We start from the raw sequence: 17,650 nt of genomic DNA, 5'->3' as shown, positions 1-17,650 counted from the left end.
TTTCTAAAAATGTCCTCACTTTTTGAAAATATTTTCACTTTATGAAAATGTTTTCACTTTTTGAAAATGTTGTCACTTTCTAAAAATGTCTACTATTCTGAGTTGTTAAAGAAACACTGAGTGATTATTTATGACACCATCTGAAAGGTCACCCGCTTCCACAGAAATTCTGACTTTTCTCTAATTGTGTTTTCTTGAATTAACATTCAAAAAAACACACACTCACGCATCATCTGTGCTGCGACAAAGAGAATCACAGCGGCCCAACTGTTCAGTGCGGGCTGAATTTTTCAGATAGCTGTCTGTTTGTGTTTGCACTCTGAGCGCTGAGCGGCCAAATGAGAGCATTATGAAGTTGTTTTTGTGTGCTTTAGCGTCTGCAGTGACCCGGCTGACTGAACAACAGGCACAGGTCCAGGCTCCAAACTGGCTCCAAAGTTCACTGCAGGCTCCCAAATATCACTCTCAGACGGTGATTGTAGGAGCTCCCTGAAGCATGAAAGGCATGCACTCGCTGTAGTTATGAACTTCCTCGTTGCTGTCGAATCCATAAAGAGACCAGACTTTATTTATGAGTAAAAAGTGATGGAGAAACTCTGAAGATTTGATTTTCAAGAAGACATCAGACAAAAGCCCCCCTTTTTTTTTATAACTTTCATTTTATAGGATTTTGGGGGGATTAGATCTCACACTGCTGGGACATTTTTGTGATTATGTCTCTCAGTGCTTGGAGCGTGCACCTCTCCTAAAACTGAATAATCCTCAGGAAGTGTTCATCTTGCTGAATGTCAACCGACATTGATCCAGATATCAAACACAACAGCAGAGAAACACAGAAACGGCCGCATGGAACACAAATCCAATCAGAGACAGGGGCGACAGAATTATTGAGAAACATTAACGTTAAACAGCCCGGAATTAAAAAGCGCGAGGATGAAATTGTGAATGAATTTGCATAAACTGAATCAACACCATGCTCTCATGCATCGCTGGAATTATAATCCTGAAATGTTTTAGGTCAACAAAATGATGATAAAGCACCGTAATATTATTTCCCCCACTAATGAGTCATTACTTAAGTTTAAATTAAATAAGTTCAAGTGTTGCTTTTTCAGAAATTATACAGTGGTAATTATGATATGTATATGTATATATGTATATATATATATACATATATATGTGTGTGTGTATATATAGATAAAAGTGTCTGCTAAATTCTTAAATGTAACTAAATGTAGATCCTAATGTGTAACTGCACATACTGAATATGTATATGAAAGGTATTGTCACTTCCTGTTTCCACTGGTGATACGCTGCATGTTTCTCTTATCTCTGTGATTATTTATCTACTGTTACAATCAATTAACCAAGCACACGTTTGGTTAACTGATTAATATTTTCACCCTCTGTTGGCGAAACTTTTGCTTAACTCTCCATCTTTCACGTAGATTCACATGCAGTGTTTTTTTTTTGCTTGCTTAACAACTGTTACAAATCACACTCCGACCTATCGCTCTTCTTTGCCTTTGTCTCTGTTGTTGTCGTGACTTTTTGGCGCTAATTAGAAAAACAAAAACAGGACTCACCCAGTTGATTGTTGTGGACGTCGTGCTTATCGTCCTGGCTCTGGAAAGACAGAGAGAGACAGTGCGATAATTAAGAGCGTCACACACAATGACCCACATCGATCCGCTGTTCTGTCTCGACACGGAAACGTGTCGCGTGAACCGAACGCTCTCCTGTTCTCCAGACTCGAACACACTTCCCTTCCTCTGCGTAATCACTCATTAAGACTTTGTGATACTAAACATAGGAAGCTGCGGAGGGTTATTTGGAGGAATAATGAGCGATACCTCACGTCATTAGTCCGTCTTAATTGCGTGGATTTTGTGCCCGCGGCATTTAAGCGCAGTGCATTCAGCTCAATTAGGGGTCTGAACGCTGTTCCACCTCCGGAGTCGTCAGAGGCCACGCGGCAAACCACACAGGGACGAGTAAATCAATCACAAGCCGTGCTAACTTTGAAGAGCTGTCTTTTTTTTATTTTCAAAAAAAGGGAAATATTTTCAGTCTCGGGTGAAAACAGGGACGTGTTGTGAGTTCCGGCTGCTTCCAGAGCAGCAGCACAGTATTAATAGATAATGACAAAGCGAGGCCCGTTTTTTGATTTATGACTTCCTCTAGACTAACAATCATTTCACTGGCAAGCTGTTGCAGCCTTCAGAGAGATTAACTCAGCCATAAATTCACTCTGAGCTGGTGCCGGGTGCGGTGGTTACACGGCACCACTGCAGTTTTGGTGGCACTGGACGTGTGCCGCACTTTCACCACAACAGAGTAAAGAAAACGTCCAGTAGAGGTCAAAGGGCGGAACATTTAGGAGGCTAAATTTGCAGAAAATTTATTTATTACCCATGTTTGTACAAGTGTCATGTAGAATAAGCATTTATATACTGCATGGACTTGTTTTTATTGCAAACATTGCTGCACTTTGTACATTTTAGTAGGTTTTTATGTGTAATTTATGGTTTCGAGTAGGCTGTACAACTGAATTGGTTGTATTTGTGTCTTAATCCGCATGAACTGCTGCCTGCCTTGGCCAGGACAGTCTTGCAAAAGAGTCTTAATGAAAATCCTGAAATTTAAAATCTTAATGAGTTCTATTTGGGATATAATAAAGGTTAAATTAAAATAAAATAAAACTTCAGGTAAAAAAAACTTTTAACTATTTATCCACTCTACTCCTACACCACAGAGAAACTTGTTTTCTTACTGTACATGTGACAATAAACTCTTCGAATCTTGAATAAATTCAACTTAAATAAAAATGAATTGAACAGCACTTACAGTATGTTCAGTCCATCCAAGCTGCATGTTGTGTCTGACTGTATATATTCTAAATAAAAGATAATGCATAAACTAAATGTTAAATATATGAAACCGGTCACTAAATAATTCATCTTTGTTAAATTAACATTTGGATGAAAAACATTTTAAGATTTGGTGACTTAATTTATCTAGTTTACGGATATAAATCAGTATAATAATAGATAAGTAATAAATCCACATTTCTGTACATTTCCAGAAACTTGCCATGGGAACTTTAGTTTGGGAACTTTGGAAATATTCCATTTCGCATGAAAATTACTTTAATTAATAACTGAAACTGTGTCATGTACAAATATAAAACATGTTTTTGTCATAAGCAGAAATACATGCAAACTTTTTTTATCAATTTATCAATGCTTTATGAGCCCCTTATTTGTGGCCCCCAAGCCCTTTATTTGTGCCCCCTGGGTCCCCTTATTGTGGACAAGTCAGAATTCTGATTGGGTTTTTTTGTTTTTATACATGTGGCCCTAATACTCTTCTGTACAAACTAAAGAAGGAGTTTATGTGTAAATAATTTGGAATGACTTCACCCACATTAACCCAATGCATAAACTAAGAAAAAAAGTAAATATGTAAAATAAGGTTTACATGATTTCTGGTACAAGAAGACCATAATTCCATGACAACACTGAGAATAAAAGAGATGAGCCGACAAATCCTTCATTTGTCACTTATTCTTAAACACTTGACCATGAATTGATCCATTTCCTAATCTTTCTAATTTCTAATTCCGTCCAAATCTTACATCAAGTGTTAGGACAAGCACCAAACAAGAACCTTTTCAAAATGTGGACAAAAATGGTCGAAAAAGTCCCCCACAATATAAAGTAATTCAAGGACTCGTGCAAACGTGCTCGGCTGTCGTTTCCTGTTCCTTCTAAATGATGAGAGCTGGAGGTAAATATATGCACAGGCACACAAGATCATATCAGCATGATTTAATTCAGAGGGAACAAGACATCAGGCTTAATTGGAGTCAGTAACGTTAGTCATGCCCACAAGGTTTCTGTCTCATCACTCATGACTCCTCTGAAATCATTTCTTCCACTGAAGAGTGAGGGAAGAAAACAGTCATCTCATAAACCGGGAGAAGACAATCTCTTATCAGATAATTGCTCATAAATCTGTCAGACTTGGAAATATAATTAAGGTGGAACATTTTTACTGATACAAATGGTTCATCGGTTTAAAAATAAAAAAAATAATGAAAATACCTTGATACATGGTAGAGGTGGACCTAATGATGTGTCAGGCTGATAAACAGAGTATTTTTTTGTTTTAATCATAGGCACCGGCAGATTAATTGGCCAAATAATTAACTCTGTTTGTATATTTTGTTGTTTGTTGTTCTCAGAAAATTGACTTACATGCCACAAAGGCAGTAAAAGGTAATTGTTTCATCCAAAAGTATTTCATATTAAGTGTATTGTAGCACAGAAACAAGATGCAGTAGCAAAGACAGACTCAAAGTGTGGTTCAGTGAATGTTTTTGTAAAGTTAAGCTGTTATTTTTACACTGTTGATGGAGGACAAAAAGAAGAAAAATAGCCAATAATGCTTTTACACTGTATTAAGTCACGGTTGCAAAGAAAAACTGATGACAAAATTAGGTGCTAAAGAATATATTGTCGATTATCATCAGCGTATTGGCAGATCTTTTTTAAGATGTAAATCTGGACATCATTTTTTATGAGCGGTGTCACAATCTATTTTTTCATATTAAGCTCACAATTCCATATCTTTTCCCCCCCTCTCATTAAGCTCAGTTTGGTCTGCCATTTTTAGACTAAATTAGTCCAGGATCATTAGCTTTCTGTCATGGTAACTAATAATGTCATTTTTAAATTCCCATTTCGATTGTCTACATGGTGTCATGAGTGATATAATGTCCATCATATGTTTACAATGTACCACACAAAGGCCTTATTGTCAAATTTAAATCGTTTATTAACAATAACCAGTTAATTTTAAACTAAATGTAAAAAGAAGAGAAGTCACAGAGAGTCATGTAGTTCTGTATTGCTCTGAAGGTCCAGCAATCACTAAATCTGACCTCTGACCTTATCTTTGTATTAAGTTGTGACCCGCTTGGCGTTCCGTAGTGTGGTTCCAGTACTTAAACACGGCTATAGCTCTAGTTATCATTTTAGCATCAGTTGAATTTTGAGGACATTTTTGCTCGTTTTTCTCGTCCCAAAATATTTGGGAGCATTTCACCCAAAGATTCCCTTAAAGTTTTGGAAGCCTGGTCTTGCTTATCACAGTAGAATGCTGGGAAGAGAACGATGCCGACTGTGTTAGGTAGGACAATTAGCTTGTTGGCTAGCTAGTTATTGGGGTTACTCAAAAAAATCAAGATTTATTATTAATATTATGTGACACCTTCAAAAGATACTCAGAAGAATCCCACCAGTACTCTGTTAGCTGAAGCTAACAATACCCTGTGCACCCAGACATTGTCCTCTTAAGGAAAGACACTAAGAAGCACAAATGTGCATTACATAACAACAGGTTTATGTGGAGGGAGTAGTGCTCATAAGGGAAGAGCAGCATAATCCTAAAATAAACCATGGAGCAGGTAAGAGTTAGAGATCTCTGAAGACAACTGAGGGAAACTCTCAGTCAGGCGGCAGCGAGGGAACAGTAAATCACAACACTGTCACTGCCAAACAAAATAAATCAAGGCCTCCAGAGAGATGGATTAAGTGATGGAGGAGTGAAATGTTACCAATTATGTATATTGATTGTGTGTGTGTGTGTGTGTGCGCGCGTTAAAAGTGTGTTCATGTGAGTCCTGAATTACTATGACCATGAATGAGCTCAAGGACTAATGTCATTTGGCTTTTAATTAGGATTTAATGACAGAAAAAGCCCAATCAGCCAAACAGTAGCAGCCGTTTCACATAATGGTCCGCGTGTGTGAGGAAATATTTTCACATGAGCTGTTGTTGGGAGGAGAAAAGCAGTGCAGTCAATGTCATAAAGCACGTTACTTTATTAAGGTTAGAATTTGGGGAGAAGAGAAAACAGAACATTGAAGGGCTGTTTCACGCATTTTTTCAAATTAAGATTAAATTTAATTCACATTCTATTTCAGAGTCGGATTAAATTGAACCCCATTTTGTTTCAATTTTATATTTTCAGATCTTTTACTCTTGAAACATGTTATACTTGACAGAGCAGTAGAGGGCTTTTATTTTCTTTGAAGGCAGTCACTTTGACGTCGACTTTTTGTCAGTTATTTTTTCAATCCCAACTTCTCTTGTTGTGGAAATGAGACATGTATCTAAGATCTACTGTCTGATGATCAAATAACACATTTAACTCTGGAAATGAGTAAAAAAAAAAACACATCAGTGGTTCTCAAACTTTTTATCCCAGGCAGCTCACATACCACTAGTGCTACACGTACTACTGTTTGATAACCACGGACTTATATGAAGCGAGCAGTCTTTGCTCGGTCCTTTTGCTTGTATTGATCACTGTACCTCTAACTAAAAACTCACGTTTCACTGTACTGCAAAGCCCTGAGCTCTGTCTGTTCTTTATGGTCATGGAAGCATCACTCCGGTTTACTTCATCCTCTCAGCTGTATCTGCAGCCCCCTTTGTTCAAAACTGACCATCTGCTTAAAGTGTACAGCATTTAGGAGGGTTTGCTGGCAGGAATTTAATCAACCACCCAAGAGTGTGTTTAAGTATATAATCTTTTTGTCTGTGAAGGTTCTCAGTCATCCAGGTCATGGTCGTCTTTAAGTGCTAAAAACAAAGGTAACAGGTTCGACAAGAGGTTTCACCTCTATTTCAAAAGGCTTAGCTGTGGAGTCCCCATAAAATCTCGTTTTGGGGCCTTACAATGACGGTGTGTTCCAGATTAATTTGGAACTTGGAGCAACGTCACGCACCCCGACACAGAACTGATAATTGCACTTCTGTTGTATTTGTTTCACATTAATTGTGTGAGCAAAATACCGTGCAGACCGATGTTACCGACTGGCAATGCTATCGATGAGAACTAGACAAAATGGCAAGCCTGAGAAATGTTTACGTCCATATTTTTTTCTCGACCTCTCAACTGGAACGCAGTCAACTCGGAGGTGACGTCACTCCAATTTACAACTTCCAATGTAAATGGACACCTCTTATATTTGCTTGTGGCAATGGCCTTGCTTTACAGAGGCCACCTGCTTGACATAAACACATAAACATGAGGCATTAACCAATTAACAACAAATGGAGGAGTGGAGAGAGATGTGAATATTTGCATCCGTTCTGCTCTGTGAAAGCCATCATAGTTCACTGACAAGCTTGGGAAAAGGAGGGGGTGAGCAATCTGCTGTATCACCGTTACATATCACTATTCTCTCTAATTCTGACACACTGGACATTAAACTATACTAAAGGGATTATTTGTTATCTTGACATTCATCAATGATATTTTACATGAGTGTTCTTAAACTAACCACCAATGTACCACAGATGGGGTTTGAATGCCCTTTAATGATTTCTCATTGTCTCCATTTAGACTATACTCTGCAACACAGACATCAACAGAACACAGTCTGTCCTGGTGCATTTAAAACATTTTGATGTATTTATGAATTAAATAATATTAAACTGAAGAGGATCCAGATGTCCTGGACCAGTCTATCCATCCATGGCACATAAGTTACACAGGGCACAAAATAGGAGTGAGGCTGAAATTATTTTTGATAACAGAACTTAAATACTTCAATTTCAGTGTTTTCTGTTTACTGCAATATTATATTACATTCATGCTCATGTACAAATATGGTTGTGGGCCTAGGTTGAAACAAGCACTGCTGTAGATAAATACATGAATAACAGTGGCTTTATTATGCACTGCTGTTTTGCAAGATGGATTTTCTTTTCCATTTCAATAGAACAATTTATGATCCCACTGGAAAACTGCTATCATTACAAGGAAAACATATATCAAATTTACAGTATATGTTCAAAAACATAATTTTACAAAAGACACATGACGACTGCAGATCTGTGCATGGTGTGACCTATAAATGATCTAATATTCTGCAGCAGTGAGTGAACTCGGGTCAGGCCTGGCATCATTTTCACTATTACTGAGAGATGAATCACTCTCAGCTCAGAGAAGTCATCCATTTACGTCCTGCTCTGTGTCCACGCACAGGTAACACTCTCCTTTACTCTGTCTGGCAGCAAGCTGTCAGCCATTTGCAGTAGGTATCGGACACATGGAGGTGTAAAAAAGTGAACCGCTTCACTGTCCATCCAAAGGGTTTAGCTTCACCATCCCATGAGCAAGTCTGACCAGTGACAGCACTGATGCAGACAGGCATAAACCACAGAGCAGCAGCAGCAGCTGCAGGTCTACTGTAGGTGGAGGTTTTCTCAGCTCATGTGGATACACATAATCTTTTTGAGATGAATGTGAATGTGATGTGCTCAAAAACACGGGACGGGAAGACAACACTCTGATCCCTGTCTTTAATTTGGCAACCAAATAATCTAACGGACAACTAATCAACCACCCATCTACCCAACGACCCAACCACAAACCTACCAACAATTGTTCGACCACCCACCCATCCCAACCAAATAACGCAACAACCAACCAACTAATCAACCACCCATCTACCCAACCAACCAACTACTCAAGCACCCATTGATCCAATCAACCAACAACCAACCACAAATCGATCAACAATCAGTCAATCACCCATCTGTTCAACCAAATACCCCAACTAACCAACCAGTAACAAATCAATCACCCCTCTGCCCAATCAACAAACCACAAACCTACCAACAGTCGGTTAATCACCCCTTCATTCAACCAACCAACCGTAACCAATCAACAACTATAAATAATGCTTACATTACTTTTATACACATGTGGTTTAACCACAGAGCAGCAGCAGAAGCAGCAGCAGCTCTACAGTGGGCAAAGGTTTTCTCAGTTCATGTGGACATGCATAAGTTCCTTAAAAAAAAACCTTCAACCCACTTAATGTGAATGTGATGTAGTCAAGGACAGCGGCTAAGACAACCCTTTGATCCCCATCTTTTGATTTGGAAAGTCTTCACATAAATTCAAGGCCCCCTGCTACATCTCTCTGTCCTCTAGGGAACAGACGCTCCACTGATGTGTGTGTGACCCGTCAGGTCACATTAACTTTCTGTTCACTGATGACAGGAATGTTTCAATGGTGCCGGAGTTTCCTTCTTTCTCTCTCGCTCTCTCTTTTTTGGCAATCTTCCTTCTTGTTACCGTCTTGTGAAAAATAAAAGAAAACAAGTTAGTGAAAGTGAAATTGTGCTAAAACTAATTTCTCTATGAACTAACTCACACTGACAATGTATGTGATTGGGAGTCAAAATACTACTGCACATATATATATATATATATATATATACATACATATGGATATGTATACATATATACATACATATACATACATATGTATATGTATACATATATACAAACATATATATATCTATATGTATATATATATACATACATACATATGTATACATATATATACATACATATGTATATGTATATATATACACATACATACATACATATATATATGTATATAAATAAATTCAGTCGGACTCCTAAGATCAAACCGCAGGCTTTGACTTGGAAATACAACAGCAAGAAAAAAAAAACTGTGAAATCCAGGTTGTTACATTTCTTTTGGTAATGAGGAGACCGAGTTTGTGCTCTGTCAGCTCGAAGAATGTATTATTTCTTCTTGTAAGAATATTTTTTGTGCAATGTTTGAATTCTTTATATCAGTTCTCGTCATCCTATCATTTCCATTGTCTTGTCCTTTTTTCGTCCTTCTTCATAGCTCTAAAACAATGTACAAGTTCCTCAATGCATCCCAAAGCTCCGTCCAACTGCCCTCCGTCTCGCATGCCCACAAACTTCACCCCCTGTATTTTCACTTTTGATGTTGTCATTCAAAAATGTATTATTTCAAAGTTTGTAACCGCCTAAATGATGGTACTGCAAACACCAATCCATTTAATCAACCAACAACATCAATCAGCTAGCTAGTCAATAGCAAGCTGATTTTCTGATCTTTATTAACATAATTATCTGTCTTTTATTTGGGAACCAACCAATCAACTATCCAGCCATCCAAACAACTGACCAACCAACCAACCAACCAACCAACCAGTTAACCACACATCCATTCAACCACAGAATGTATTATGTTAAAGTTTCATGGATAGTAGGAGTACTCGGATTGGCACTTGAAAAGCTAACAACTAAACTGGCAACTGCCTAAAAGATGGTATGTCCCCACCTGACATAGTGGAATCAGACACTAAACAATGACCCATTAAATCGACCAACCAACCAACTTTTATTAATATAGTTATTTGCGAACTGCGAATCAACCACCGCTTCACTCACTCACCCACCCAGCCAACCAACAATCAGTTAACCACCTATCCTTTCAACCAACACCTAAAGTCCTTAAATAATGTATTATTTTAAAGTTCATGGATAATAGGAGTGCTCCGAATGGCACTTGAAATGCTAACAACAAGCAGTCAACTAACCTGGCAACTGCCTAAAAGATGACATGTCCCCACCCGGTGTGCATGGAAAAGTCATGAGTAAAGTGTTTTTTAAACTGTTAACTACAGGATTTGAGCATTTCTTGAGTAAATTCAGTTAGGAACGCTGTAAACGTCAAAATATTGTTCATTACTTTTCTTCATTACTATTTGTGGTGGCTAACTCCCACTGTGGGAGGAGTTAACAACATATAAAAAAGAGGGTGGACAAAAAAAAAAACAGAATCAACTCTTAGCCCACTATGGTTTTGATTAGATTTATTTGACACAATAAAAATAATATCACACTCCGACATACACAATAATATAATAAAATTATAAAACATCATAAAATGTTCCAAAACCACAACAGAAAAGAACCAAATTTTTACATGTGAGGAGCTGTAGCAAAGCCATTGACCAAACTTGCTTGAAAAATGACTGAAACGATGAATCAATGATTGAAATTGATGCATATTTTTCTTTGTGACAGCAGAGAAATCCAACGCTGCTTCCAGCTGAAGCCAAGACTAAAAGGAAGAACGATTTTATCCGACTAACACACAAGATTTATGTCAGCGGGAACAGATCGTCTCGAGGCTGTGAGCTGCAGACAGAGAAGTATTGAGGGAGAGAGAGCGACTAACAAATCTGCTGGTTTTGGTCATCAACCAGGATTTGTGTTGAAAAATAGAGACGATTGACAATTACATTTGGATCAGTGATTGTGTAATGACATAAAACATTGAGAATAGTGGTCACAAAATGATCCAGATCCAGGCCCGGACGTCTCCTATCCAGAACCAAACCTCAAACCGATGTATTTCAGCCTTTCTAGCCTTTACATCACAAAAGAATCAAGGGAATTCTGGGCAATTACATTGATTTTTACCCTTATTATCACCGTTCTATGACATTCAGCCAATCACGTAATTTATTACTAATGAGCCTGATGAGTCAGTGAGAGAGAGAAGAAAGGGGAGAAAGAACTGATAAATCACTAAATACTTTAATTACCACTTTCATTTCACTTTGATTGCTAATTAAACACATTTCCACGGGTCAACGTGTTTTCTGACCAGTGGGAGTTTTAAAAGAAAAGTGCTGGAACTCACAAGCATTGGTGAATATATCTAGATAGATCTGCAGCGATTTTCTGAAGTGCAATCACAAGGATAGTAAATACACAGAAGTCAAAGCATTTAATCCCTTTACTAACAAACTTTAGTCAAACACTATTAGCAGCTCAACAAAGAGACAAAGGCTAAAGTTAAACAGAGACTTAAACAAACACAGTGATTCACCAGCTCCTCACAGCACAATATCACTCAGCACATTTACATGCACAGATTAATCAAGATAACGCCGTCGTCCGACTAAAACACGCAATTGGACAACTTGTACGTCTGACTCCGCCTCTATAGATGCCGCTGTATCTCTATAAACTGGTGCGTTTTGAATCAAACCGTGATCGGTGAGATTAACGCTGCCAAAGTTTATGTCTTCTCCTGCTATGTATGCAGAACGCCAAGCGTATACACGCATGAGTAATCGGACTATGGCATATATCGCATTATCCAGTATGTTAGTCTGACTAAGACTAACTCCATTTTAGTCAGACTAAAATGTTGGTAAAAGAATCGTCACCTATTTTGATTTTTCTACAGTGATGAAAACAAAATCTCAGATTTTTCAGCGTCATAAATGTGAATATTAATGACTCAAGAAAAAGATTAACAGATTAATTAATTCTGAAAATAATAATATTTTTGCATTGTTACATCCTAATTAGTAAGACAGTGTAATGGAATAAAAGGTAACTATGATATAATACTTTCACTACATACATTTCGGTATGTAAGTGCAGTATTTACACTCTTACAAGTGGGCAATTCAGAAGCATTTGAGCAATTTTTGATACAGTTCTTAAAGAGATAAGTAGAAACGCAGCATTTATAGGTTTATGAGTTAAGTTATGTATATTATATAATAATGTTTTTTTTTCATATCTCTTTCATGGTAAATTGATAGAATAATATATTGCAAAGATTTGGTGGTGCTTGTTTTTTTTGTTTTTTTCATCTAACAAACAATAGTTTATTGCCTCAATACTGCCCACTTCTCTTTTAATTCTTGTCCACCTTTCAGTATCGATGCCACTCTCTTTGTTATTCCACAAAAGCATAAAGCTTTTATTTTTGATTCTGTAAACTCACACTTCCTTGTGCACAGTAAATCAGCTCAACAGGGACGTTCCCACTAGGTTTACACCACTCACATGGGGATTTGAGTTTGTTTTTCTAAGCACAGGAGAAAGAAAAAAAAACTGTTGCCAGCAGAGGCAACCACAGCAGAGGCAACCAGACCGCACAAAAATGGGAACACACTGGTCCAAGTCTGGTTGCCGCTGGCAACGGTGCAAACGTTGCTGTCGGACTCTGCTGTGTTGAGTGTTTCAGGGTCACGATATGCTCCCTCTCCAGTGTTTCTGACCAGATTTAAACCATAACATGCTGAAAAAGTCTCAACATTGAGACAAATACTGTATATTTGGCTTGTGGGCCGTGTTGTGTTGTTCTGCAGTGCAAATGTGGCTTGTGACAACACTTTCGGCAGTTTTACTGTCAATGATGCGTGTGCGGAGCGTTACTGCTGCGTCGCATCTGTCGCGTCAGCTGCTCAGCTTCTGTGTTTTACAGAGTTTGTCTTTGGAAATCATTCAGAAATACTTTTAAGTACTCAAAATAATCCTGTTCTTTGGACTAAATGCCAGTGTTGCACATATTTTACTACTACTATTTACTTTGCCAAATAAGAAAAAAAAAGAAGAAAAAAGAGACTCCTCATTTGGAGGATAAACCATTTGAGTGCATTTACTTTGAAATTGGAAGTCAAAATTTAAATTTCTCACAGGTCTTATTTTGTCCATAAACCAAAATTGTTCAGTTTTAATGATGTCTATGTCTTATGGAGCAAAGATACCTTTAAATATTACCATTTCAGCTATAAATCAGAGAAACTTCTTTTAATAATGTAATAAACAAACTCAAACTGATTAATCGATTATTGAAATATTTGGCGATTCATTTGGTTATTGATGACTAAATGAGTGACTGACTAATTGTTGTATCCTTAGACATATGTGACACATATAGATGCTGGAACTAAGGTAAAATATAATTTTGACTGTATTTTTGCAGTGAGACATTGTATGGTGCACAATGGATTTGATGAGCAGATTCTGCAGCATTTTGTTACACCGTGTGTATATCCTCTTAGCTGTAATTTCATTTTCTAAAATGACCCATGTTGTTGTGCAGACTGTTGATTTATGTGATAATGTCGTGATTACTTTATTTTTTTGATAAATCTTCCATGTTAACCGTGTTTGAGCATCAACGCTTCACAGTGAAAAAGGAAATTGTACTTTTTCCCCCTTTCTGTCTAGAAGATGTGCAGCTTTTATCTCAAAGATTTCACACCTTGTTTTGACTTCAACATATCTACTTAATCATCGCGTCTGTGACATTTTGGACTCTGGAAATGTCAAGCTTTTATGCATCTTACATATAGATTATAAATAGCATCTTGGTATTGTTCAAATGTGCAAAGGTTGTTTCTCTGGACTCATGAAAAGTTTTCTTTAGAGATGTTTCAGAGTGACAATACACTGGAAAACAAACTATCTACCGTTTACATTGTCTTAAAACACACTTATTACCTTTCATTTCAGATAAAACCTGATGTACTTGTATGGATATTTATGCATGTGTGTTATAAACAATGAAATTGACTATAAAAATTGTGTAATTCTTCAAATAATTAGGCGTAAAAAAGTGTTATTAAGTGAGGGTTAGGGTTTTTGATGAATAGACAGTATATAATATTTAATTTATAATATTTAATGTATTTCAGTTGTTAATCCCATTGGAGAAATACATCCTCTGCATTTTAAATATCCTCTTCAAGGAATCTTCTCAGAACTGGGAGCATGTTTTGATAACCTGTAAAAAAACAAACCCACATGAACCCAAAATGTATTTTCAAAATAAAACCACAAATACCCAACTAATGAGTGTATTAAAATGAAGTAAAAAATACCACAGAGCCTCACCATATATCAAAATAAAACATAGTGACTCTGACTAAGCAAAGAGCGAAAACAAATTTGAAGCGAGTATTGCATCTATGGGTGGGGATCATACGGTACCATTCCAATACATGGTCAACGATACCAATAATATCATTATACAATGATTTTGCAATGATCAATACATCGCAAGGCAGTCATGTAGCATTACATCACAAAAACAAAACGTCAAAAGTGCAGGACTTCTCCGTTTATTCATAACATAGAGAAAAAAGTGCATAAAGTCTATGGCCTTTGGAAGCTGCACAACCACAAACGTCTGCCAGACAACATGAAAACCTACAAACAACCTGAGTGGATGTTACTGTCCAATCAAACATGAAGAGTTGAATTGATTGGGTAGTTAGGGAAGGCAGCTGCTCTCTCCCTTCATCACTGGTCATTATGGAAACAACTGAGCTGCACTTAAGACTAAGTGCAGTCAACAAAGACGTGCAGATTTATTTCGTCAAAGGACAAAAGCAACGTAAGGCTTTCAGTAGCTGCTGAGGGTGATGTGGTGTCAGGGTGTTTATGTCTCCAGAGACGAGCGAACAAAAAACAAGATGTAAAGTCATTTCGGGAAACTTTTTCACCAAAGTGTTGTGCTTATGTTGCTGACTTTTCGTAGGTAGAAGACAGTCAAAGAATTTGTTGTGATTAATCACATCTTTTCATCTAAGAGGTGCCTTATGTATGCTATTAAACCATAAAACGCCCATTATATGTCATCAGAGACTATGAAAACATGTGGAAGTGAAATACAGACTTAATGCTGCACTTTATTCAAGGAATAAAGAACAGAGGACCTTGTTTTCCTGTTTTGTAAACTCTCCAGTGCAATTACAGTAGGCATTTTAAATGCTAATGGTTGCTACTTTATGCATTTTACATCTTTACTTTTATCCATATAATGTCTGTGTTCATTACACAGTGTTTCATGTTGAGTGCAGTGTAAGCTTCATCTTCTGATGCTGTTTCGATTATTTCTTCCAGTAAATTTCTTTTTCAATGCTAATGTTGTGACAGTTTTTAGCTATCCAGTTAGCCAAAGTATTAGTTAGCTTCTTCCTTTAAATGTTTTAACACACTCCTGTAACATTTTTCACCTTAAATTCTCAGAAAATCTCCAGTGTTCTGAACTGGGTTTGCAGTACGTTTTTAAATGGTAATGTTGTACATTTAGCACATTTAAGATTATTTATCCTTTTCATATAACGTTAAGTATTCATGAAAGAACATTTCCTCTCGAGGGTAAGATAAATCTCCTAATGCTATTTTAATGTTTTGATGATTTAATTAAGCCCCTTGTCCTCTACAATGCTAATGTTGTGACACGTTTTTAGCCATCCAAAAACCAAAGTATTAGTTAGCTTCTTGCTAACAAATTTTGGACATGTTGTTAATGTTGGGTTATGATTAGGGTTAGATTAAGATAACAGTGTTCAGGTTTTTTAGCTTCTTAAATCTGAATATTTTTTGGTTTGTTAACAAAGACATCATTAAAACTGAAAAATCTTGGTTGTGGACATTTGAGAGCATCAGCATTTGCAGGTTTTGGGAAACTGATCTTCATTTTTCAACATTTCTGACATTTTATGAACCAAACAAAGACTTGATGAATTGAGAAAATAATCAAGAGATTAATCAATTATGAAAATAATCCTTAGTTGCAGCTCAAGTGAGGAGGCGCATTGTTTTTCTTTGATCTTCTTTGAATTGTGTGGAAAGTTTAGCCTCCAAAAGGAGTAAACAAAAACCCAGATGCTTCAGATTTTCTCGACCATGTTAAATATTTGATATTAATCTGGATATTTACTTGTGTGTTTTGACATCACTAGTTTAGATTATTGTGTAAACATCACACTAAGATCAAGATTTGATTTTTCTTCCCCCCGGAGATTAATAAAGTATTCTGATTCTGATTCTGATTTCAGAATAAAACTTCCTCTCTGGTATCTGCACTTCTCTTTAAAGAGTCTTAAAGCATCTGGTGAGGCTCTGAATGACGACGTGTGTGTAAAGTTATTCAGTTATTCATTGGCGTTACAGAGAAGAAGTTAGTAAATAATTTCTTGCGCTGTTCATGTACATGGCCCCTCACTGTTCAGATTCCTCCGGGTGCATGAGATCAAGGCAATTCTGCTTACATTAACAAACTTGTACTACACTTGTTTTTTAAGCTGCTTATCGAGCCCCACAGCTGCGGATGATTGCGGCGCGAACGCTGGCTCACTTTCACCTACTGCATTTCCCCGAGTCATTCTAGACTCAAACTGATGCCAGTCATCAGAGGCTTCAGGCTGCCTTCAAAGCAACAAAGTAAACCTGTGATCCATACACAGGCCATAAAACTGTGTTCAAAAGACAACAGCTGAGATTAACACCGTGTTGTTTGCAGCTGCTACTGTCTCGTGCTTTTGTACCGCTATAATATAAAGGGCTGGGTACAACTGATTCCCAAGGTCCTGATTCAATTTTATATCAAATGTATAGAGGATGTCAGCTTCTGCTTAGGTTGTTTGGTTATGGAAGTTATTTTCAATGAGCTAAAACTGTAAATTGTAAAAAAAAATGTGGATCTCGCTAAGCATCATTTAAAATATTAATGTACTTACACTAGCTCCTTTTCCACCACAGGAACTTTTCACATTTACCTGGGATTTTGAAAAACCTTGGCACATTTCCAGCAAAATTACCCGGGGCAACCCATTCCCAAGAGTTTTGCAGCTGCTAAAGCTAGAGCAGCTGCGGAACCCCATCTTTAAACAAGACGTTTAAAAGAAGAACTTGTTCATTTCGCTTTCAGTCATTTCAAAAACATGGTACGAAAGAAAAGGACATATTACAAGTGGATGGACAAGGAGCTCCAGGCTCTTTTTAGTGTATTTGCTGAGGAGGAGGTTCAGCAGGACCAGGACAGGACATTGTTTTCCCGGAACTTTGAGGTGTGGTGGAAACGCAAACCACACAGATAACCAGGAATTCCTTCCCCCAGGTGAATACGTTCCTGGTAATTAAAGTTCCTGGAAATGTTGATGGAAAAGGGGCTATT

The 17,650-nt window shown here is 37.3% G+C and overlaps 1 protein-coding gene across 1 annotated transcript in view; it reads right to left on the bottom strand.

Moving 5' to 3' along the window:
- Positions 1 to 17,650, bottom strand: part of b3glcta (beta 3-glucosyltransferase a) — an 84,621-nt gene that overhangs the window by 51,267 nt on the left and 15,704 nt on the right. Inside the window, exon 3 of the mRNA XM_044031779.1 lies at positions 1,587 to 1,626. Within this exon, the coding sequence (XP_043887714.1) occupies positions 1,587 to 1,626 (40 nt within the window). The remainder of the gene's footprint in view (positions 1 to 1,586; positions 1,627 to 17,650) is intronic.

This window comes from Solea senegalensis, linkage group LG8 (assembly GCF_019176455.1).
Source record: "Solea senegalensis isolate Sse05_10M linkage group LG8, IFAPA_SoseM_1, whole genome shotgun sequence".
NCBI lineage: Eukaryota > Metazoa > Chordata > Actinopteri > Pleuronectiformes > Soleidae > Solea > Solea senegalensis.
This window is presented reverse-complemented; position numbering and strand designations above follow the sequence as displayed.